This window comes from Porites lutea, chromosome 2 (assembly GCF_958299795.1).
Source record: "Porites lutea chromosome 2, jaPorLute2.1, whole genome shotgun sequence".
Taxonomy (NCBI): Eukaryota; Metazoa; Cnidaria; class Anthozoa; order Scleractinia; family Poritidae; genus Porites; species Porites lutea.
Window position 1 is genome coordinate 13,549,538 of NC_133202.1, and position 23,964 is coordinate 13,573,501.

General features: G+C 38.6%; 1 protein-coding gene across 1 annotated transcript in view; it reads left to right on the plus strand.

The window, feature by feature from the left end:
• LOC140927780 (uncharacterized) overlaps positions 1-22,937 on the plus strand; it is a 91,898-nt gene extending 68,961 nt beyond the window's left edge. Inside the window, exons 40-75 of the mRNA XM_073377460.1 lie at positions 49-111; positions 684-767; positions 1,691-1,774; positions 2,218-2,301; positions 2,676-2,750; positions 3,369-3,452; positions 4,198-4,281; positions 4,892-4,975; positions 5,297-5,380; positions 5,915-5,998; positions 6,560-6,643; positions 7,001-7,084; positions 7,708-7,791; positions 8,017-8,100; positions 9,359-9,442; positions 10,357-10,440; positions 10,565-10,648; positions 10,740-10,823; positions 11,418-11,501; positions 12,182-12,265; positions 12,803-12,886; positions 13,342-13,509; positions 14,044-14,106; positions 14,549-14,658; positions 14,744-14,776; positions 15,347-15,388; positions 15,855-15,916; positions 16,054-16,085; positions 18,308-18,378; positions 18,785-18,887; positions 19,403-19,471; positions 19,614-19,721; positions 20,807-20,859; positions 20,939-20,963; positions 21,496-21,588; positions 22,122-22,937. Coding sequence (XP_073233561.1) covers positions 49-111; positions 684-767; positions 1,691-1,774; positions 2,218-2,301; positions 2,676-2,750; positions 3,369-3,452; positions 4,198-4,281; positions 4,892-4,975; positions 5,297-5,380; positions 5,915-5,998; positions 6,560-6,643; positions 7,001-7,084; positions 7,708-7,791; positions 8,017-8,100; positions 9,359-9,442; positions 10,357-10,440; positions 10,565-10,648; positions 10,740-10,823; positions 11,418-11,501; positions 12,182-12,265; positions 12,803-12,886; positions 13,342-13,509; positions 14,044-14,106; positions 14,549-14,658; positions 14,744-14,776; positions 15,347-15,388; positions 15,855-15,916; positions 16,054-16,085; positions 18,308-18,378; positions 18,785-18,887; positions 19,403-19,471; positions 19,614-19,721; positions 20,807-20,859; positions 20,939-20,963; positions 21,496-21,588; positions 22,122-22,208 — 2,853 coding nt within the window. The 3' untranslated portion in view covers positions 22,209-22,937. The remainder of the gene's footprint in view (positions 1-48; positions 112-683; positions 768-1,690; positions 1,775-2,217; positions 2,302-2,675; positions 2,751-3,368; positions 3,453-4,197; positions 4,282-4,891; positions 4,976-5,296; positions 5,381-5,914; positions 5,999-6,559; positions 6,644-7,000; positions 7,085-7,707; positions 7,792-8,016; positions 8,101-9,358; positions 9,443-10,356; positions 10,441-10,564; positions 10,649-10,739; positions 10,824-11,417; positions 11,502-12,181; positions 12,266-12,802; positions 12,887-13,341; positions 13,510-14,043; positions 14,107-14,548; positions 14,659-14,743; positions 14,777-15,346; positions 15,389-15,854; positions 15,917-16,053; positions 16,086-18,307; positions 18,379-18,784; positions 18,888-19,402; positions 19,472-19,613; positions 19,722-20,806; positions 20,860-20,938; positions 20,964-21,495; positions 21,589-22,121) is intronic.
• The last annotated feature ends 1,027 nt before the right edge of the window (positions 22,938-23,964 follow it).

Genomic DNA, 23,964 nt, shown 5'->3' on the forward strand with positions numbered 1-23,964 from the left:
GGTTTTGTTGCAGCAATACACAACCTAATTGGTGGTTTTTAATTGCAGGTCTCGCATTGTGAAGACACTATTCACAGTTTAAAACAAAAGCTTTCGGATAAGCAGAAAGAGGTAGGTTGAACTCCACGCCGTTTTATAGCGATAAATGAGCTTTACTTTAAACTAAAGTACACATTCAAATTAAAGCTTTGAAATGGGTGCTAAAACAGCGTTATCCACAAAAATGTAACCAGTGCCCTTTTTATTAAGCTATGCACTTGATTAAGAATATAATTGTAATAAATAAATATAACTATTAAGTAATAAAGGAGTTTATCTTTTGAATTGACATATTCATATCTACTATTAAGCGAAATCGAGATTTGTTTAGTTGGCAAGGACTTAGCGTGTGAACGCAGACCTATTTATGGTCGTCAATTCTCTCCGCAGACAAGCAAGGGCAAAGCCTATAGTCTACTATGATTACCGATAGAAATCAAGATTGAGCCTTCTAATTGTTTTTTTTTTTCTGTGTCGGATTTAAGTTCGCTGATTTAAGTTTCACCAAGTATTTAGTTACTAGTTTACACCAGACTTTAGCTATCTATGAACTGAGAGATTTTAGCTAGTACATCAGCCAATCAAAATGCGGGGTTTACCATAGAAGGTGAGGAGAATTTTACTAATCATTACTACATTTATAGGGAACTGCACAAGATGATCGTGTTCGACACCTTCAAGAAGATTTGAATGCATCGAGAGAAAAATACGAAAAATCGCTTGGGGAGGTACGGTTTGTCAGTAAAGGAAGTAGAAAGTTTGTTCCACTTGGAGAAATCATGAAAGTATTCGATGTGGTGATTTGTCTCTTTCGCCATCGTTCTTTGGGTCGTCACGCAACGTTCTTTCCGTTGAGCGTTGCGTGGCGACACAAAATAGGTCGAGTAGGAGACTAAGAAGTAGTGTGACACCTCTTTATTACGGTTACATATGTTAGGTCCAAACGAAAGGAAAAGAGTGAGCAAAATGGGCAAAAAGAGTGAATTATAGGGAATTCGAAAATAGTCAATATTGTTTAGAAGTGATAAGCGATACTGCATTATGTAAACTTCATAAGGGTTCCAAGGGTTTTTAAACCTATTGGATCAGTAAAACACTTCTGAACCACTTCTTTAGGTCCGCCATTGCATTTTATGTGATTGTTAAATGCAGCTGTAAAGAAGACTACTTGTTTATCAATCACATGTTAGTCTTAGCTAAGTAACATATTTATGAATGTCGTAACAAATGTACTTATCCTTCCTTTACAGTTTTTTTAAATAAAGTCAGTTATGTTCATCAGTTAGAAAAGAAACTTATGAATTCAAATAACAAAGTTGCCGGTCAGGAAAGTAAATGGGAAAAGTTTCAGCTATTCTGCCGTGGTAGTGAGAATTAGAATGCAAAAAAAAACTTATGTCCTATTTGATAGTAGTAATTGTACCTAAACAGTCTTTGTGTCAGCCATTATTTATGTATAGTAGGAAGTGTATTTTGTGTACTTGTAGTAGTATTTTATTGGGATAGATGTAGTAGTGCTTGTGCAAAAAATAAAGGAAAAATTAACAAAATTAACGCCTTAAATAATAACTTTAATTTGTGTCGCCAACAATCGCTGTTTACATGTATTATTTGCTTCATTTGCTACATCTTCCTTACTTGAAATTGCTAGATTTCAGAAAAAGAAGAGAAAATAAGAAGTCTTCAAAATGCGATTCTTGCTGAGAAGGAACAACACGCTCAAAGGGTACAGCAGGTAGGAATACTATGTTTTTATCATAACCTTATTTCCCTAGGCCCTGTACAAACTGCTCTTTTTAATCCCTTTCCCATTTATGATGCATTTGTTTCACTTTTTACCTCCTGAAAATAAACGTTAATTAGTGTCATAAAGGTTGAAAAAGCGTCTCTGAAATTAGCAGGGTAAAGTTGTGTTAAGTTTCTTGGTTTAGATTGTAATACAGTCGCGGCTGCTTTTTTGCTGTTTCCTTTCATTTTTAATCAAAACCTCGCAACCTCTTAGGTTTTCTAAGCCTGCAAACACAGTCGTCCCCCTCGCTCGTCGCATCTCTAGCGGCGCGCAGAAGTGAGGAGAGACGTGCGCTGTATTTGCAGGCTGTGTTTTTCCTCGCCTTAAATGGAATGCATTTTTGATAAAACCAGCTTTATCTTAACGCTGCTTCTGTCCTGCTTGTCAAGGTAACTTATTATGAAGAGCGAATGCTGGAAGTGGAAGACGAGTTAGCTAGAGTGAAGGAAGACAGAAGGCAAGCTTCAATCCAGGTGAAAGTATTCTAGCTTTCAATAAGGCTACAATTCTTGATTCTGGTTCGAAAAATTACCATTTGTTTCCGATAATCATCGGGATTCATTCGTAATTGTCAATGAATTGACAATGCAATGACTCTCAGACTCTGTTCACACTAGTCCCGGATAGCTCATGCGCAGGGACGAAAATCATACCGGACAGGGATACTGTTCACACAATAGAACCGTGATTTTGGTTCGATTTCTGTAATGGAGCAAAGCTGCATTACCATACCAAAAACAAAGGAGAAAAATATAAACTAAAGATAACATTGACCCACCAAATATACAAGCTATTCTAAACTTAGCCATTTTTACCTAAAAGTTAAACTTCATTTCTGTACTTGCAGGTTACTCGAAGTGAGCAATTGAATCAGCAGTTTCAGAAGGAGGTTACTAACCTTAAACAGAAGAACAAAAACGAGGTAACTATTTTTTTAAACATTTAAAAATTAATGCTATCAGTCTCAACTCTAGCCTAACTATCGTATTTCGGTCGTAGGTTGAGAGAAGCGACGACCAGAAATACGTCTGCGTTCGCTTACCTGCGATCAGGCGGTCCTTCTTCCCTTTTTCTTAGGGAGAGAGGAAATGGAGAAATTAAAGAACAGCGTCTTTTTTTCCCTTTGCCCGTTCCTCTTCCCCGAAACAAAAAAAAAAACGCCTGACCGCGGGTCAAGGTTTGCAGGCTATCTCAACCAGGGCGGAAAACATTTATCCGCCCTGATCTCAACTCTAGTTGTCCAGTGATTCCCCCCTTTTCCAGGTTACCTTGTTTGTTGTGGTGGTATATTGTGTGTTTCCATCCAACTGTTCCGCGTAGGTGGGCCAATTCAGTGATTATTTACTTGTTGTTAACAAGGATGCTGAACACAGGTCTGTCATGAGAAAGAAATAATTCCTTTGCCCACAAAGAGGTGTTTGAACGCGAGACTTTTTAGAACTTTTGGATTGCAGCGCTAAGGATCTCTATTTCCCATACAACATAAACTGTGCGGTCCCCCTACAATTATTTATCCGTACCAATAATTATTTCTTTTAAGATCGCGAAAAAGGAGGAGATTGTGCGACGTCTGGAGGGCGATATAGCGAACTTACAGGAAACAGTCAAAAGCTACGCTGAAGAGGTAAGAGAGAGCTACTTTACTATCAGTGTAAGACTAATTCACTCTGATGGGATCCATTGCCACGTTTGAACACGAGAAAAGATGGCAATTACATTTACGGTTTGGTTGGCTATGACGTTCAAATGACTCGAGATGGCGTAGGTACCATCCGGCAATGAAATGCGACATATATGTCGTGGTCTAATTTTATCCAAGGTTTATATATTATGTTATTTTCCTTTGTTTTTGGTATGGTAATGTATGCTAATGACTTTGAAACACAGAAAAATGAAATTTAAACCAAGTATAAAATTAAACCACAACATATGCTCCTATTCTCGTATAGTCGCTCCTTTCCCGATTTTTTCCTGAGGGGACGGGGCGGCTGTACACAGTCTATATCTTGTGCTTCATATTCAGTCAGTTGCAACCTCGTATTACCAACCTCAGCTGAGTAGACTTTAATTTTATATGAACTTCTTAAAGTCAGTGCGCACATGTAACGTTGTATCTTCATTTTTGAATTTCATTTGAACATTTACATTGCGCGTGCATTCAGTTGCTTTTACACCACTGAGGAAGAAGGAGCACCCTCGAAACGTCTGGTTTTTTCCTATCTTTTCAACACATATTTTGATAAATTGTCATTTACTCGATTAGTTGCGTTGCACAGGTTTTTTCCAATTTTGACTGAACCCCTCGAAACGCTTCATCATCCTCTATTATGACAACTCAACGTACAACAAGCTTTTCTTTTCCTTCCCAGGTCGCTAATTTGAATGGAAAGCTCACGGCCACACAGACAACGCTAACAACACGTGACCAGGAACTTCGAGAAAAGGAAACTGAGGTTGGTAATGTATTTGAAACAAGAAAGGCAGTGCTCACTGTTAGGAGGCGCTCGCGACACTCTTATTTCATCCATTATACTACTCCATGAGAATTTCTGCAATTTGATTGGCTTAGAGCAGTGGTATTTCAGCTTAATTTGAAATACCTACATGTGAAAATTACAAAACCTCTGCGGGTAGTAGTATAAACAAATAATAGCATGATTTGTACGTGATTGGCATAAATTTTGGCATAAATACCACTCGTGGTATTTCTAAATTGTCTGAAAATTTCACTCGCCTAACGGCTCGTGAAATTACGTATAACAATTTTGAAATATCACGTGTGGTATTTATGCCAAATGTCAATACAAATCATGCTATTACCTATACGATCTATAATGTAGTTTGTAATGTAACGTTATAGATCTATAATGTTCGCGGGAAATTTGTCTGCTTTCCGTTTGTAGTGGGTTTTAAATATCGAGGTGTCCAAAATGAGAGAGTTGACTTCATTATATGACCACCAATGCAATAACGTGAGCTTTTGCATGAAAACATGATATCTTCACACGTGAAAATGACATGTGATATTATGCCATAAAAGGTGATCAATGCGTTCTTTTACAGATATACCACTTCGAGCAGACAACTGCTGAGATGAGCGACCAACTTAACACTATTCAGACAAACTATAATCATTTGGAAGAAGAGGTACGTTACTCTGAAAAATGAAAACTTTGGCCTGCGTAGGGAAGGGAACAAGGACACGCGCGAACGAGATTGACGCGCGAAAACGTTTTGGGCGCGCGATAGAGGAAGGAAGGTAGACAGGGAAAGTCTTCTTTTCTCCTCTAATTGTTGGCTGTTGCATTCTCGCGCACCGATCGAGTTCGCACGAGACTTTTTCCCTCCTTCCCTTTCCCCTTCAAACTTTGGCCACGCAGGTTATAATAACTTTTGCAAGTTGAAAGTATGACTGCTGATGAAGCCGTGAATAACTTTAACACCTGTTTTGTTTTCCGTATAACATAGGGTGCAAAGATGCGAGCAAGGATAGTTCAGCTGGAAGAAGACCTTTCAAATTCTCGACAGCAGTATAGAGAAACCTCGCAAGAGGTACATATGATTGTTACTCCACTGCCCACTCATTAGTTAGCTGAATACGACGCAAAACGTTGTTAGCGATCATTTTACTTTTTCAATTCTGGTTTGCAGTATGTATAACAAAGAATAGGATAGAGTTTCGACAGCAACAATACCTGTCTCGAGACACTATAAGGGAAATGGGTACAAGCTTTCGGCGCAACGATTTCTGGGATTGTTTGGGTGGACAAGCGTTAGTTATGATTGGTTGATGGTATTTAAGGCGACCATTAACCAATCACAAGTGAAGAAGAGAAACGAAGCGAACGTGAGGCGGAAAGGGATGGAGTAGACGGTGTCCTTCATCTCCTCGCACTCTGACTCAAGCGTTTAGTTCTCGCGTTCATCGAATAATATGAGGTAATAGAGCGGGCTTGTGATTAATCTGAGAGTAGCTCAGTAGTTGTGTCTGCCCCCGTCTTTGCGCGGAAACTAGAAGAAGGGAAGTCTGGTTATAAGGTTGAAAGGTCAGTGTTTTATTGTTGTCATCATTGCTCTCTTCTTCAGCTTGCTCGCTGTGAAGAAAGACTGGGACTAGTAGAGCAAAGCTTGTCTTCTACCCAAGACCAGCTGAGTGGGCGCGTGTCAGAGGTAAGATATTCTGATCAATTGTTGTTATTGTTGTTGTTGTTTTTTTTAAGAGAAGGCTGGTTTTTGACGGGTTTCCTCGAAAATTATTTTGTATCTCTTAATCCAAGTGATAACTTAAACTTGCGATGTCAGTGAACTTTTAGAGTCGGTTATTTAAACGACGTCTAACTTAGTCTGCTACACAGCCGTTTTTTGTGTCGTCACGCAACGCTCCTCCCCACTAGTGGGGAGGAGTGTTGTGTGACGACACTAAAAACGGCTGTGTAGCAGACTAGGTCTAACTTAGACCGCGCGGTTTACCAAATCTTTGAACCTCCAGATCTTTTCCTTAGTGGGTTATTTCAGGAAGACAAATGCTCTTCTAGTCTACGCCATATACTTTCATGAAACTGTTCACGATAAACGCTGTTTACATAAAAGTGTTTGGCAAACTGAAAATGGCTTAGAACGGGGTTTTGTTAAACCGTTGCTAAATTCCGTTTAAATAACTGGCCCTTGTCTTAGTCCCTCTAAACTTTGACTTGTCTTGTGTTTGAAATTGTCATTTTTTCGGTTATTTAGGTCGTGAGACTGGAAAAGTCAAATAGAAGGTTTCAACTGGAGCTTAAGAGTACTGGTGAACATCAAGGAATACAAAATCGACAGGTATAAACTGTATTGCAGCGCGGCAACATTGGCGGAGAAAAACACTTACATCCTCCAGTCACATAAAACCCGGGCCACATTGCTGGGAAGCCTGTGCTCTCACCGCTACACCACCGTTGCCCAATTTTGTCAGTCACATCACCAGATTTGCGTTTCTGTCGTTTGACGCGAAAGACGTTTCTGAAAGTGACTTGTTTAAAAACATAACTCCTCAGTTGCGCAAAAGAACTCTGCCTCAATCGGGCCACCACGTTACGGATCAACACATTGTATTAACCATATTCTACTTAGAGGTTTTTTTTTCTTTTTTTTTTTGCCTTCATTTGACTAATGGAGTGATGTTTTGGTTTGCAATAGATCGAAGAACTAGAAGGGTATCTTGAGCAGCTGAAGGCAGACTTACGAGTGGCTCAGCAAAGGCATCAGGCTGCCGTAGAGGAGGTGGGTGGGCCTATAAGATATTACACGACTTGATGTTTTCCAAACGGTCATTCATTTTGCAAGGTTAACTTTTCTTGAGGATGAGCTAGTCAGTCAACTGATGCCGAATGTATCCTAGCAGCATAAGCCCGTGTAACTGGCGGTATGAAGTAATGGGCGCAAAAAAAAGAAAGGAGCGCGTGAGGGAGACGCGTTTGTTCGTCGCGCGACCCTTTCTTTCTCGGATATTACTTTCAAGCACCTGCTATGTAGGCTATAATGGCATTAACTGTACCTTACAAATACAACTCATGATTTAAAACTGGTGCGCCGCCTCGTACATGAAACAAACTTGAGATGTAGCCAGAAAAAACGTACAACGTAATCCTTACCTATGCATCCAAGAAAAGATACAACATTACGTAAAGCTACGTAACATACCAATTAAATTGTGAAATATATACCAATAAAAAGATGTGAGTAGAAAGACTGGACTGGACGACGTAGAATGGCGCATTCGTCCGCATTATAATGCGCACGGCTCCCCAGTGTGGACTCAGAATTTTCGGGTGAAATGTTGTCCCATAATACTCAATCTTCAGAAATTTCATTTTATTTTGAGCGCTGTCTTGTGTGTTGTTTAGGCGGCGGCTTACGAGGACAAGGCAAGAAGGCTAGAAATCGACCTAGAGACTGCGCAAAAAGAAAACCAAGTGATTAATCAACAGGTAAGTGCAATTAAGTAACATATCTTTGATGCGTGCACAGAGAATGGACGAAGAGTATCTAAGAGATCTTTCTGAAATCCAGGGTGTCCAGCATATGATTTTTATGAAGAAAACCTATGATTTCCTAGACACCCTAGAATAAAACTAGGGCGTCAGGCTCCATCGGGCGCTGCTGGAGCACATCTTTGTCTAAAACGGAATATCATGTTTTGAATTTTCTTTCAGTTTAACGAGCAGCTTGAAAGCGCGAGGGAATTGGAGACTAATCAAGCTCAAATGAGGGGACAGATACAAGAAGCTCAAAAACATGTGAGTAAAGCAGGAGTCCTTGTTACCCATCTGCTTCTTAGTTATTACCTCGTTTCGTTATCATAGTGCACAGAGAAACCATAGAAACTACAAAATAATTAGCAGTTAGCTCTTGACCATTTTAAAGTTGAGCTTGTGCTATTCGCTACCTTGAAAACGAGAAGGAACGCAAAAGACTTCTGGAATCGTAACTGGGACGCGCCGGTAGCTAATAGGGAACTTTAGCAAAGGCGTGTTCGAGCGACACACGTCAACTGGAAGTGAACTTTTTACATTCCTGAGTCGTGGTCCTGCCAAAATTTTGAGTTTAATTGTCTGTACAAGTGTAAGGAAACTAAGCAATACAAATTTCATAGCATCAAGGCATATTAAAAGGGAAAAGTCTTCACCTCCGGATGACTTGCGTCTTCAGTAAAAGTCCCGGAAGTCTTTCCGAAAGTTGACTAGGCCCAGTCTCCTTTACGTTTCTAAAGTGGCGAATTCCGAGGTTGCGCAGAAACTGGGGCAAAATTCGTCCCCAAAGTCCCACAGTGCAATGGAACACAACACCGACGCTGTAGTCTCCTGCGTAGCCTTAAATGGCCGCTATTGTGTTGTAGTTTGGATATTAGGGAGCTCAAGCTAAGACGTTGTTGAGCGATGCACGTCAACCGGAAGTGTACTTTTTGCATTCTTGGGCAGTGGTTTTGCCCATAATTTGGGGGGAAATCGTCTCGAAAACAGCAAATACACTTAACAATAGAAATTTTGTTGTGTCAGCTCTTTCATAGTTCTGATTCTTGTGAGACGTAAAAGAACCCGCACTACTGTTTATAAAGGGTAGGGAACGTAGACCCCGGTAGTGTGATCAACCTTAAGTGAACATTGTATGCCTCTGTGTTTGTGTGATTTAGCAGGTCCACATCAGCTTTAAGTTATCGTATAAAACTATGAGAATGATGATGTTGTTGATAATGATGATGCTGGTGATGGTGATGATGATGATGATGATGATGATGATGATGATGATGATGATGATGATGATGATGATGATGATGATGATGATGATGATGATGATGATGATGATGATGATGATGACGATGATGATGCAATGATCATGCTGATGATGATGATGATAATTTTGTTGGCAAACGTATTGAATATTCATGTCCACTTCGGTCAACTCGCATAACAAGATCTCCTAATAAAAAATCATTACATCACTTTCTCACTATATCGATAAGGCCATGTATTTACGTAAGTGTTTCTGCTTGGATAGATTCGCCATTGTCAAAGTGTAATGGAAGAGCAAGAAAGTAAAATCTCGTCTTATATCGAACAACATGAAGATCTCAAGTCCACGGTGAGTACGAGTAATGGTAATGGTTGCACTATGCCTGTTTGCGCCAGTACAACGAAGTCTTGAGGAAGTGTCGCACAACCAAAATTACAGTGAGGGAACCCAAGAAACCAACCAAACTCCCTGCAATTTATTACATGATTTGAGCGTAAGCGTAGAAAAACACATAAGACTTCGTCGTGATAGGTGTTGGTTTTACCTGTGATCGGTTCAGAAAACTGCAGAGGCCAGTCGGCCAAACTCGGAATTTAACAAAATCCTTTCGGCAGTCAACTTTAACCACAATATTCCATTTAGCAGTTTTAGATGGAAACAAGGCTAGATTTGACCTTGTTTTTATACAACCCTCCCTACTTTGTATGTAAATTATGTGGTTCTTTTGCTAACTATTATTTTTCAAGCATAATTTCCAAAAGAAAAGAAAAAAATGTGTATCAAAACATGGTCAATCACAACCCAACACGAAACCTGGGGTACAAAACCCACAACTGTAAAATGATCTATTGTCCTGAAAGGGTCTCTGTACTCAATATGTTAAGATAGAGTAGATGACCACTGTCATTAGGGAGCTTAAGCAACGACGACCACGACGTCAACGAGAACGGCAAAAAACAATAGGTTTAGATTGACAAAACGCTTTTTGGTACATTTCTTTGCCTTCACTGCACGACTACAACTTGAAATTGCCTAATTTCAAGTTTTGTGGAGGACGTGAACAAAAGACAGTGACTTTCTCTTTCTTTTCCTGAACTTCGATACAGCGTGTTAGAATTCCACTCCAGAAAAAAATTGCCAACGTTTGACGAATTGAACAAGATGAAATAAGCGCGATTAAGTTTGAAACAGTTCGACTTCACTTTTGTGACGTTTTCGCCGCCGTTGTTGCTTAATCTCCATATTATCGACATTTTTTTTAGATTCGGGATAAAGAAAAATCTAATGGTCAGCTAAGGGAGGAGCTTGGTGGAGTGCTCGAGAAAAATAAGAACATTATGGAAGAGGTAGTGTATATATGTGTTCCATTTATTTCCTTCGTTAATTGTTTTTCTTCAGAACAAAAAACCTGAAATCTGTTACTTTTTAACATGGTAATCCCATGCTGAGAACACCCTTTTTATATCCCAGATTGCAGCGCGAGATGCGGACATCCGGGTTCTTAGAACAGACTTGAACTCGGCGCAGAAGAAAATTAAAAACCATTCAAATGAGGTAACGTGCACAGATTACTTATTTATCGTCAAATGACTGACAGGCCATTTAGTTTTAGATTCTATCTGATTCGGACTTCATCCTTGCCCAGGTGAAACGTTACGAGGAGATACTTCATCAATTTCAGAAAGATTTAGAAAGAGCTCAGGAGAATCACAGAAACGCCACCGTACAGGTTTGTCAAGTTTTTCTGGTTTTATGCGAAGTGTCATAGGGATACCTTATTATATTTTTTATGTTACGTTTGGTCAAGAAATAATAAGGGATAGAGAGGGCAACGCCCAGTCTAGCCCTCAGAATATGTGAATTTCACCAAAACTATTTGTAGGCCAATTGAACGCTTGAATTAAATCGGAAGTTGGTTTCCAGACAGGTCCCCAAAACTTTATTCAGTGTCGTCAAGAGAGAATTCAATAGTCGCCATTACAATCTTCTGCATTGTTTACTTGGAGACAGTCGCGCATGGACTTGATGACGTCTCCGGAAGTATTCTTCCGTTTTATTACAAACTCTAACTTCTCTTATACCGGTGTGGTACGTGCTCTGCGTCCGTCTTTGTTGTCGTTGTTGTTTTTGTGTTTGTTTGTTTTTTATTTTCTGGATCCGAGTTTGTGAAGGCGGTATATATTTTCTTTATTTTCGTATGAAACCGTCTATAACCCTGAGTGACAACCTTGGTTGAAGATTTTAACCCAAGCATTTAGTGGGTATTTGAATGTCAATTCCTACTCATTTTGACTTGTTGTAACTCAATTCTGCCCTTTCGCAGATTGGAAACCTCGAAAAGAACGTGCAGAATCTGAAAGTGCAGTTGGCCGGTGCCAACGGAAATCACAAAGAAGCAATGGATCAGGTTATTAATTGCCGAGTTTTTGTTTTCCTGAAGATAGTACTAATGTAGTGTGGTATAGACGTTGAGCAATTTAAGAGTATATAAACCAGGGGATAAAAACACTCAGAAACTTAAAGCTGCTTGTAGTTGTTATCACGGTTTTGGAAGCCATCTTGACGGGTAGGCAACAGCGTGAGAAAATTACAGTGTTTGTATGTGAATCTAATGTCGAATAATTTCGGTAAGAAAGCTGTTCTGAAAAAAATATGAATTGTAAACTAGAGCTTCACTCCTAAGGATTCTATTTAAAAACTTTGGGGGCGTTATCTGTGCTGGAACCACTTTTTAAAATTTTCTATACATTTGTCTGTAATTTTTTTTCCTGCCGACTAAAATTTCCCTGGAAAAATTGCAGACGACTCGGAATATATGAAAAATCTAAAGCAAGCGACTGGATAAATTTAAGCACAGGTACGGCCCCCAAAATTTGTTAGAAGAATCCTTTGCTGTGTAGCTTTAGTTTACAATTCTTTCTTCAGAACGGCCGTTTTACGAACATTACTTGACGTTAAATTCTCATTTCTCACGCGGTTGCCTAGCGACAAGATGGCTTCCAAAACCGTGATAAGCTTTTTTTGTTTTTGTTTTCTAGTCGCTGCGTTCTCCTTTTTTGCTTTTTGACTCTTCTTTCTTTATTTCAGTTGTCTCAGCGCTCTAAAAGCCTGGCAAATACCAAGATGGAGTTAGCAACAACAAAACAACAGAACCAAGCTATGGAAGAACAGGTGTGACTATAACTGGAGCACTCTTTAGGGGTCTCTTGAAGAGATCGCCTTTGTAAAGCGCAATGTCATATAGTTAAAGGTGGTCAGATTTATTTGTGTCATTGAATCCATGCTTTTTTGCTACTGGCTAAGTAGTAACATTGGATTTGGTGTTACCTCTACGCCCAGAATCTGCTCCAATCAGGATGCATAGAAAGTCGGTTAATCAACAACTTGCAACAACATTCTGGCAAGCAGTCATTTCAACTAGCCTAAAAAAATTGATGAGCATTTATAACATTTCTTCTGTAACTTGAATCCCCCCTAAAAACTTTTCTTCGCTTGCCCGTTGGGCAAGTTAAGAACAGAATTCACTTAGCCGGCAGCAAAATCCGCTATCCCCAGGCTATCGGACAGAACTTTCTTTGCGCACTGTCTAATTTTAGGCAGGTTTTATCTTAAGACCAGTCTACAAAATGCGTGTCTTATTCTTCTATTCATCGCTTCAGCTGCACATTCAACAATGTTTACTTGCTTTCCTTTTTCCCCGTTTCATAGATTTTAGCACTGGAGGAGAAGGTCAGAAGGTTAAAGACAGATCTTAAAAGGGCTCAGGACAAAAATAAATATGCAGAAGGGGAAGTAAGTTGGAAAAAACTAAGATATCGAGTCTTGCTTGTTGAAAAGTTTATTAGCGTATTCTTAAAAAATAAACACGTCGGAAAGCTTCATCGTACTCTTCACTACTACGTCTAGAAAAGTTAACAGCGCTATCTTTGCTGAGGAAGGTTAAGACCTCTCCCGGTCGCAAAATTATGAAACCTCTAACATTTGATAACTTGTTTCTGCCATCACGACATTCTCGCTAAAACTCGTAGTAGAATGACGCCGACTATCACGTTTTCCCGCCAAAATGACGCTGGTTCACCGGCGAGCACTGCTAAGCCGAGTATTCAATCTCGTACTCGTAGTCGTCTCGTCTGAGAATCTAAAGGTCTCTTTGTTCGTTGACGTCATTCACACTACTTTCCCTCCATCCATTCAGTATTTGCTCGTTCATTTTTTTTTTTTTCGTTTCACTTTGTTACTTCTTTCAGATTCAACAGTACTCCAGGAACATGGACGAACTCAAAAGTCAGTTAGGCCTTTCTCAAGACAAACTTCATAAGCAAGCTCAAGATGCAACAAGGAGAGACGAGCAGTTAGTTGTTCTTAAAGTCGAACTGGCGACTTTGCAGGAAAAACATCGGCTTATACAAGAAGAGGTATTTCTGAAGTGTCTAATATGTCTTTTTTTTTCCTGTTGCATTTCTCAAATTCATTAACACAGTCCACTCTCTCGGTATAAGATCGTATAAGATCAGTATAAGATTGTGGGCAATTCCCCACCTACCTCTCCCCTAAACTAAAGTCAAGTGCAATTACTGCTTACTTAAAGGAAAAATTTGGGTTGGGGGAGGGGTAGGTGGATGGGCGGTTTCCCAGGCACACCTCCCTGGCACTCCACAGTCTCTTCCTTTGACTCTTGAAAAGAAGACCCTGCTCGTGTTGGCTGTTTAAGGCCTATTTTAAACGTTATATGCTCAATACTAACCTGTATGTGTTGATGCACATGCAGAGTTGTTGTGCGGCGTGTTTAAACTTTTTTTTTTTTGACGTTCCCATTGCCGTCACCGTCGTAAACTATGCATAATCAGTAGATGTCAGTCATTGTAGTAAGAGAATCAGAAGTCTGCAATAGCGCAAAGTCTGTCTATTGTCAGCGTAGAGCTACATTAAAGTTGTTGTTTGCTTTTTAGAATGAGAAAATCAAGCAAGAACTCATCATCTCTCGTCAACAACATCAAAGTTGTCTTGAAGAGGTGCGTAAAAATAGGTTTGTGTGTAAGTTTGTGTAATAAGTCTCTACCCCATCTCCAGCGGTGTTCTCAGCAGAGCAATATAGATAAAGTAATTGGCCCACCCCGAAACAAAATCTCACTCTCAAAAGAACTTTGGATGCAATCATCTTCAGGAATCGCCGAACCGATTGCAAGCAGTACATATAAAAAAGAAATATGCTCCTAGCAGCAGGTACAAATTTGGAGGTATACGCCATCCGGAAAAAAGACTCTACCGTGCGAAATATGTCCTTTGCACCAAATCGCATTGATAAAATTTTGTGAGAGGCTGTTGCAATGACCTCGCACCAGAATGGCAATAAGGAGCACTTCAGAAATCAGCTCTTGCTTTCAAATAAGAGGAATCGATACCTAATTCAACAATGACCTCGTTGGTAATTTTGTCTCCTTTAATACATGTTAGGTCCAAACTCTTCGTATATCTTTGGAGGACGCTCGTGCCAATGGCGATCGGCTGCATCGAGAAAGTGAACTTGTTGTAGAGAACGTGAACAGCTGGGTGAAAGAGCAAAAGTGAGTATCATCAGCTGATTATTGTGATTTCAAAGTGGGTCAGAATGCCATTTGCTGATTAACACTATTTTCATGTCATTTTTAGGCAGGGAAACGAAAGGCTTGCTACCAGATTAAGGTATGTAACTTTCAGTTGTAGATAGGTATAGTTGACCTATCAAACGATCTATAGACCATTTTACAGTAGAGAGCTTAGTAACCTAGCCTTCGAGTGAATGTGAGGCTGAGGTTGACCTTGTTTTGATACAAACCTCCTTTGTTTTCTTATGCAAATTATGCTTGAAAAAATATACTAGTAAGCATAACAACAACATGATTTTTTTAAGATGGAAGCAACGGTTGTATTAAAACAAGGTCAGCTCCAGCCTCGTTTCTATCTATAACTGTAAAATGGCCTATTGACTGATCGACCGACTGATTGATTGATTGATTGATTGACCGACTGATTGATTGATTGATTGATTGACTGATGGACTGACCTCTTGATTAATTGACTGATTGACTGATTAATTAATTGATTGATTGAGTGACAGATTGATTGATTGATTGATTGAAAGGTTAATTGATTGATTGATTGATTGATCGATTGATTGATCATTAAACGTGATCTGTTATGAAGAAAAGTTGAGAACATTATTCCAGGTACATTTGGATATGCGAGACTGAAAATTCTTACTTTTTTTCATAGAGAGCAAGATGCGCGAATTACAGCCCTTCAATCAGAAAAGGAGTACGTACCTTTCGTTTTGTTTTGCTTCGAAATTTTGATAAACAATCAAATCTTATCAAGTATGCAACTTACTGGACATAAGGATGCTCTAGAGAAGAATGCTCTAGGAAGGAAGAACAGGCAGTTCAGAAATCGAATTGTTCTTTGTTGAAACGTTTTAAATCCTATCATGTTTCCTAACTTTTGCCGCCCTAAACATTTTTACATTTTTTGTGTGTGTTTTTTCCCTTTCAATAGTGAGCGTTTCTACGATGAATTTTTCTGGACCAACTGCACCTTCCTACAATTTCGTGTCATGTCACCAAATCATGTTCATCAGATATAGTGCGATTCGGTTGAACAATATTTTGTCGTAATACTTAATGAACATTACTTTACTGTTGTAACTGCACGAAAAACGTTCTGTAAATAATGAAGTCGCTTTATACAAAGTTGTAACTGAGAAGTTTTGTTTTCTTCCAATTAGACGCCTTGAAGAATCAACAGGGACGCTAAAGAAGGAAAACACTGTTATTAAAACAGAACTAGGTAAGTAGAAAAATTACTTAGAGTTTTCGGCAACACCTAGACTCTTGTCACTTTCATTGTTGTTTTCATTAAGTTGCTGAAAGTGAAAATAGAAGGGAACCTCATTTGATGACGTCTTTATTTGGTTGATTTTACAGAGGAACGAAGAATGGATAGTGAGCGACTTAAGGTAAGTTTTGACTTACTTTTTCCCAGCACTGTCATATTCTCTGTTTATTGGATCTCCTTAAGAGCTTACTGTGGATTTAGTTGCCTCGGCTAAAGGATTGTGGGATGCCATTGAGGTACTCCATTTAAAAGTTTTCCTCCACCAACTTACACTTAAGCTAAGGGAATTTTCCATTTGTCAGAACAGACCGGGCAGGCCATTCCCCTCGTAAAGAGAAATTCACTTTTTATCAAAGCTATCCAGCCAGATCAGTCAAATCCTAAATAGTATGCACGAAGGAAATCCTTTTTCATCAAGAACTCTTGGTAAAAGCGTATTTCATTTCCAAATGACCGGTCCGGCCATGGTCCGGCCGGCCAGTTCTGAATTTTGAAAAGCGTAAGTCATGTCAAGTCAAGCGTACCTCCATAAGGGACAGATATGCAAGGACAGATAATTATACAGACCTAGCCTCCTACTTCTAATATTGCCTCTGATGTAATAACGCTCCATATAAACTTCATTGTTGCAAAGACAATTCAATTTAATAGCATGTAGGTATCCTATTATTCTTTCGGCGCGTATGATATTTTGTTAATACTCATGATACATTATCATTATAATTTGTGGTTAACGGTCTTTCCGATTATTATCAATACATAGTTGTTTTGTTTTCGGTCAAAAAGAAATTATCGCGTGTGCTGAAAAATCTTTTAGAACTTTTAAGTTTTATTTGCGGCGCTATAAAACGCATTGCAATTCTTTGATTTACACTCCAATCAACTAGAAGATAATTAAAATCAAATTATCTCAGAGATCCTTTGATTTTCCCAGTGAAAAAACTGATGATACGTCGTTTTTCAGATGATAAATAAACGAAAAGAACATGGAAACGTGGAATGTGTTTGCGTCAAAAAACCCTCTTTCAAAGCTTAAAGCCTGTCCATCTGCACGCCGTAATTTTATGTTTGGTCAAATTCATTTTAACTTAATAAACGCCTATAGAATCTCATGAAAAACCCTTTTTCAAAGCTTAAAGCCTGTCCACCTGCACTCCGTAATTTTATGTTTGGTCAAATTCATTTTAACTTAATAAACGCCTATACAATCTCATTAACGCGGACTGCTTGATTTAAACATTAAATATTTAAGCATCTCAGTTTTTGTTTAATAACAGATGATTTTTAAAAATATTGTAGCTTGTTAGTTAGATGGATGTGGGCAAATTGTGCGGGACAAAGGCCGCTCGTATTAATTAACGGACAGAACATATTCTTCTCCACAAGCGATAACATAGGTGCAAGATTATTGCTCTCGTACATTGCTCTACACAATTCCAGACTACGTAGTTAACGACAAAGTGAAAACCTGTCATTTTCGGAAACATATGTTACATTTGTATATCTAAAAAGTTCGCTGGCATCTAAAGTTTCAAACTTTCCTCGCCAGAAAGATTTTGAAACAGGTGCTTTTTTGAAAAAGAGAAGAATTCTTTGCAATTTAAAATTCCAAGATGTCGGAGTGTGATGATTCGGACTCCGTGCACAGTGGAGACAGTTCAGTTCTTCTGTGTATCGGCACGCCTCTCTTCGGTTCCTTAACAAACTTGGATGGCTTTGGTAAGATTCGCGGAGGGTGCACCAATCCTGTTCATAACTGTTCGTGCTACGTACGTTTTGAGCATCAGCTCAGTTACGCTTGTCTCAATTGTCAGGGGCTTTGCCCTGCGTTTTCGCATGTAAGTTGAAATTGCAACTTGTTTTTTTTTTTTTTTTTTTTTTTTTCATTTCTCTTCCTAACTTTTGCCATAAACAAGGAGAATGCCACTTTGTTCTAAATTGGATTCTCGACCTGACACCCACTCGGTGTGTGAGAAAAAATAGTAGTCATTTCATTCGCTTTCGTTTCCACTCCCTGAGTCGCTAGTCTTTCATATTTTCAGGTTGTAGTAAAGCACAAAACAAGTTAAATAATTATAAATGTCGTGGCCCAAGCGAAAAGGTTGATGTGGATAGTATACTTGATAATTATTGTATGAGGCCGAGTATCATCTGAAGAATTATGGAGATCTCGGATGCTGTCTGTAATCGGCCGCGGCGGATAACACCTTCCGAGATCTCCATAATTCTTTAGATGATACTCAGCCTCATCCAATAACTGTGAATTATACGGATTTGCTCATGTGAGGGAAAGAGATGATGCGTGCGCAGTTTATGTTATTTTTCACTTGTTTAAATCCTCAGGCTTTGCAATCGCATTCAGCTCAGCAACAGGTGCTTCTTCATCAACTTCGCAACCGCTTACAAGACTACGAGTGAGTTCTTTTGATTTTATGCATGTAATAGTTATATGCAGTTTCTTACCAGTTTTGAGTCTCTGTTCTGACATTGTTTATATTGCTTAATTTTTTTTTTTTTTTTTTTTTTGCGGACCAAAGAGGATATTTTCAAATTAAGGCAATGTGCAGTTGTTCAGCTCGACGGTGTAGGGTTGTTTGCTGCCAAGTTATCTCGACTTTTACTCGTTTTTTTCTTGTCTGTCATTAACAAGTTTTTTTTTTATTTACTTTCTCTCTTACTCACTTTATTAGTCTTTCCACTCTCGTCCAATTTCCTTGCTTGCTTGGTCGTCCATAAGCTCGTTCATTTACTTTAAACTTTTCAGTTTTAATTATTATTATTTATTTATCTCTTTATTGTACTCATTGTTTTCTACTGAAGAAACGACCAGAACACAGAGGCAATGAGCAAAGCACACGCCATAGAAGAACTTCACAGCCGATTAAAAACTAACGTGGAAAGCATTCAACAACTCAATCAACAGGTACGGCTCGGCTTTTAACAAATACTTTATAATAATGTGCCTTAATCGACCAGGAATTAACCGACCTTCACTTTGACTATTCAGGCGTTTTGTTTATTCTACTTATTCTTGTTTACTGGTTCGTTCTGCTACGATTTTATGAACTTCAAATTTGTTCACTATTTAGCATGCTCCCAGAAAAAAGGAAGAAAATTTAAAGTCATCAACACTCTTGACTTTTCCCGCGTTTTTTACAACCTCTCTGAAGCTTTTTCACCTTCGTTTCTTCTCTCGTACAAAGAACGAGGTTTTGTAGACTGTTCGCAGACTTCTTAGCTGTTTTCTCGTATATTTTATTTGATGTAGTCGCAGTTTGCGCCGAAACTTTAAATAGCCTATACGTTCTCACAACTTTGTTCTCAAAGAAGTGTTTTCCAGTTCAGTGTTCCTAGGATAACTGAAGTAAAACCATCGCAGTAGCAACCTTCTTTTAACGATATTTTCCCACACTTCATGATTTCTTTCCATTTTAACAGCTTAACACTTTGAATAAAGAAAATCTCCGGCAAAGACACATAATCGATAGAGAAGCATCAGCGAGAAAGGTTAGTGTACAACTTCGATGTGCTAATCGACTGTTTAGCTTGTATGTTGTGTTCCCAACTAACTTCTTACCCTAAACTTCTAGGATTTTCCGTTAATAATTCCATGAAAGAAAATATTTTCTTTTTTCCTTTTTTCCATTAGAGTCTTCAACTTCAGTTGGAGACACGTGATCAAACGATCATGTCGCTTAAATCTCAGCTGGAGTCTTATAAGTTTGCTGACTTACCTCACCGAGATACAGACAACATAGTAAGTAGCATGTCACATCACTTCTCTTACTTTTTATTGCACGTGCTACTCACGTGTACAATGTTGTCTCCACATAGTACTAGCGAAAACTAGTGCCAGTCGCTGTCTGTTGTGTCACTACCGTGTATTTCCGGATGTCCAAGACTGTTTACCGTGTAGAGGGAAAAACCAGTTGGTTCGCGGTTTCAGTCAATGGTAAACAAAATTCAGGACTGTTTTATTTCATCCCGGAATCGCGCTTACCATTTCTTCAAATCAGTTCTATTTACTGCGAAAAGGCCGCGAAAGCCTTAGACTGGTATCAAAGATATCTTTGGAGAAATGGAACACGAATATCCGTTTGGAACATTCCTTCCGGAAAAACAGGAATGAATGAATGAGTGACCGAATGAATGAATGAATGACCAAAAAAATGACTCAAAAGTTCGTGTTCCATATACTTTCCAGCCGGATTTTCCGGAAAGACTTTTTGTAAATAGTAAACAACCAATATCTTCGGTAACGATCGGGTTCGATTTCGATTAACTTTCAAGGCTCCTGAGATTGCTGGTAGTCTTGTTCAGTAGAGCAGCTTTTTAGGAGGTATCGTCGCTTCAAAGGATCACACCTCAGTTTTTAACACTGATTCTCCCAGCAGTGGTCGGTACGTGTCACAGTGACATCAGCCTTGGTACACATGTTTTCTCGCTTCGGTAATATGCGTTTTTGTCGAGCAAAAAATGACAGGTCTCAAAAATGGCTTGGATTATAGCGCAGAGAAAGGAGAAATGGCCACTCAATCAATGTTAAAGTAGGCCATTTTTATAGTTGTGTGCTCAGTAACCTGGCTTTTGAATTGACTTGAGGCTGAAGGGGCCTTGTTTTGTTACAATCCTTCCTCAGTGTTTATCACATACAAGTGATCGTGTCAGAGGCTTGATAGCATGAGAATGGCACGACTTGCATATGAAAAGCGGGCAGTTTTGTAACAACACAAGGTCATCCTCTACCTCGGTTCTATACAAAGGCCATGGTACTGAACACTCAACAGCTATTCGAGTGGCAGCTGCAGCTTTTCAACTGTAAGGCATGTTTTTTGTCCTCAGATGGATGTATATGGACTGAATGACTCGGCGTACGCTTCACTAGACAAAGGACTGTAAGTAAGAATTAAATGATTTAATTTTACCACTGTTACTTTCCTCGACTCACGGCTTTTTGTTTCTTTTTTTTTTCAGCCAAAAGTCTGCTCAAAAGGATAAGGTAATGTCTATTTAGTTTTCTTGTTCTGCTTGCTTTGTTGGACGCCACTACAGCTTCTGAATCAGAAAACGTATTATTGCATTTGGAGTTCGATATGCCTATTTGGTAGCTGTATCATTGTGTGGGCTTGTCCGGCAGCAATAACTCAGGTGTAACCATTGCCACTTGCGGATTTCTGACTGATGAATTTACTATAATCCTTCACTTAAACGGCCATTCAAATACAGGACTGAACGTTCCCGTAATAGTTTTTTCGCTAGTGCAACAGAAATTGCTAAATAAATTGTAATTGTTAGGATAATAGCTTAATGGAAATAGGTTGTAGTTTAGAAAGGTCTTGTAATTCTCGCAATTTTTGTAAATTTGGAAATTTTTTAATGATTGTATGCTTCTTGCGTATAATCTTATGTTTTATTTACTTTTGTAAGCAAATATTAATTCGGTTTTTCGGTAGAATATGCTTAATAACGTATATTGTCTTACTGTTTGTTTGTTTGTTTGTTTGTTTGTTTTTTCCATCTTATTTATGAAGGTGAGGTCCATAATGAGGAAGGAAATGGATAAAGCTGGCGTTAAAGACCCTCAGGTTCTGGACAAGTCCTACTGGATACAACGTGTCGGTGAGGTATGCTGTGTCACCGAGCAAGCCCTCCCCCTACCGTAACTTAAAAAAAGCCTTCAAGGGTGGGGAAAATGAGCTCTCGTCTACTTGAGACTTGAAAGACTTGATTTTGAATTTTAAGTATCTGTTAATAGATGGAAGCGACGTTTTTGTTCGCATTTGCAAGCTCGAGTCATTTCGTACCAGCCATCACTGGTCATACGTTTACCGCACGGACATCGCCTTTCTTCGTAAGTCATATTTTATCAGACAACCACAAATGTTGAAGCCAGTCAGTGAACTCTCCTTCCGCGTTTTAATGCAGCTTAATAAATTGACTCGATGCTGCCCTGCCGCGAGACAATTTCTACGCGTGAGGGGTAGTACCGTATTTCGAGTAGGCGCTATGTGGGGTGGCCTTTCATTGTTTCAGGGACCAATCTCCGGACGAAGGCCTCGATTCTGCTTTGAATTTTTTACTTCGTTTGTTTATTAAACAGAGCAAGCAGCATTGACCATTAATAATACAGTGTTTGTTATATTCTCATTTTCTTTAGCTTTCGATTCAGCTTCAACAGAGTAGCGAGTACTGGGCGCAGAAAGTACGAGATTTAACTACACAGATGGATAATCAACAAACATGAAAAACAATTTGGTAAAGCCTCTATAGGAACATTTTATAATTTATATACTAGGGAGTCATTAGCGGATTAAATATCGCATGATGTATCTCTCTTTCTTCGCCTTGGATCTTATAACCCATATAATAAGAGATGAACGGTTTAGCTGAAAAAAAAAATGGTCTTTTTAGCATTGTTATTTTATTCTTCGCCACAGCTAGTAATATTAGGAAATGAATATGACAATATATTTAGTGAGAGTGTCAATTTATCTGTATACGACTGATTCTCCCTTGCTTCCTTTATAGGCTATTTCCGAGTTTCACCAAGCCTCTATTTCAAAGCCAGGCTAAGTACGAAGCTATTGATATGAAAATATCTTTTTATTTTCATGCAAATAAAACTCATTTTCACAAGAATGGTTTTGCACCTATTGTAGCTTCGTGTTGAAAGTCAGAGTTTTTGGAACTCGGAAATGGCCTATTCGAATACTTACAGTGAGCTATAACCCTTTCAAAATTTTCTTTTATTTTATTTTTATGTAACCAATAAGGCAACAAGTCGCGATCGGTTGTCTCTTCACAGCCAAATTTTATTTTACAGTGAGAAAATAATATATTTTATCCTTATGTTTTAAGAGGATTTTTAAGTTTCTTGTGAAGAGAATGCAAATCTTTATTTACTGTGATATAATTAATTGTGAGAAATATAATTATATAATACTGTTTTTACGCTGCTTATTGTTTTATTTATTATTGCTTAAATATCCTTTTTATTGTATGAACATAAAAGTGTAAAATTTGTCAATAAAAGTTCTAAGTGTTTCTTCCGAGGTGTTTTAATTGTAGACATAGAGACTTCGTTGTAGATTAAGATCGTCCAACTGTGTTTTGTTGAACCACATTAATTTTGTACGAGGGAGTTTTCTTTGAAAAGTTGTTCCTCGAAACGGAAAACTGTTTCTAGAAAATAGAAAAAATTAAACTAGAAACGTTTTTCATAACGCGCTAATGCTCACCAGATGATGAAGATTTACGTTAATTGTCCAAAAATTGAAATGTTAGTAGACGAATAAAGTTAACGTTAATTAAAACTTATTGGACAAATGACGTGACGCAAAGTGGCTTACTCGTTTTGGCAATTCAGAGCTTAAGAGAATGACTGTAAGATTCCCTTTAAAACATCATAGATCGTACATTTGGAAAACCAAACGCACAAGGTACTACGAAGTGCGACAATTACTGCAAAGTGGGCCAGCCTGTTATTATGAAGGCTTCTATTGCTTTCCTGTGTTTTAAGAGGGGAACTACGTTGTGAAGAAAAGAAGACAGACTGGCAACATAAGGAGGCACCATTCCCGTCTCTCTTCTGATACCCTCCAAGTTTCCTTTCTTCCCCTTAAAAAACAAACCAGAGGAAAGCCAGAGCTAAGCCTGCAGAGGAGGCTGTAATTATAATTATAAATTGCACTGCAAATTTATTGAGTGGGTTATATTGACTTTGTGCAGCAAGTGCTATAAAGAAGAACAGTTTTTAGTCTTGACTTATTATACTACAGAGCAAGTACTAGTGGGACTTAAACTATTGTAAAGTGCAATGTGTTATTATGTTAAACCACAGCTTAATACGCGTTTGCACCTGTTATCAGCAATTGGTTATTTCCCTTCAGTTTAATACCTCCCTGTTGTGTTTTTGATGTTGTTTTTCAGTTGTCTATATTAAATTTTGCCATCTTTCAGGTAGACAATTGCATTTGGCTACACCCCTGATGCTTGTAAAA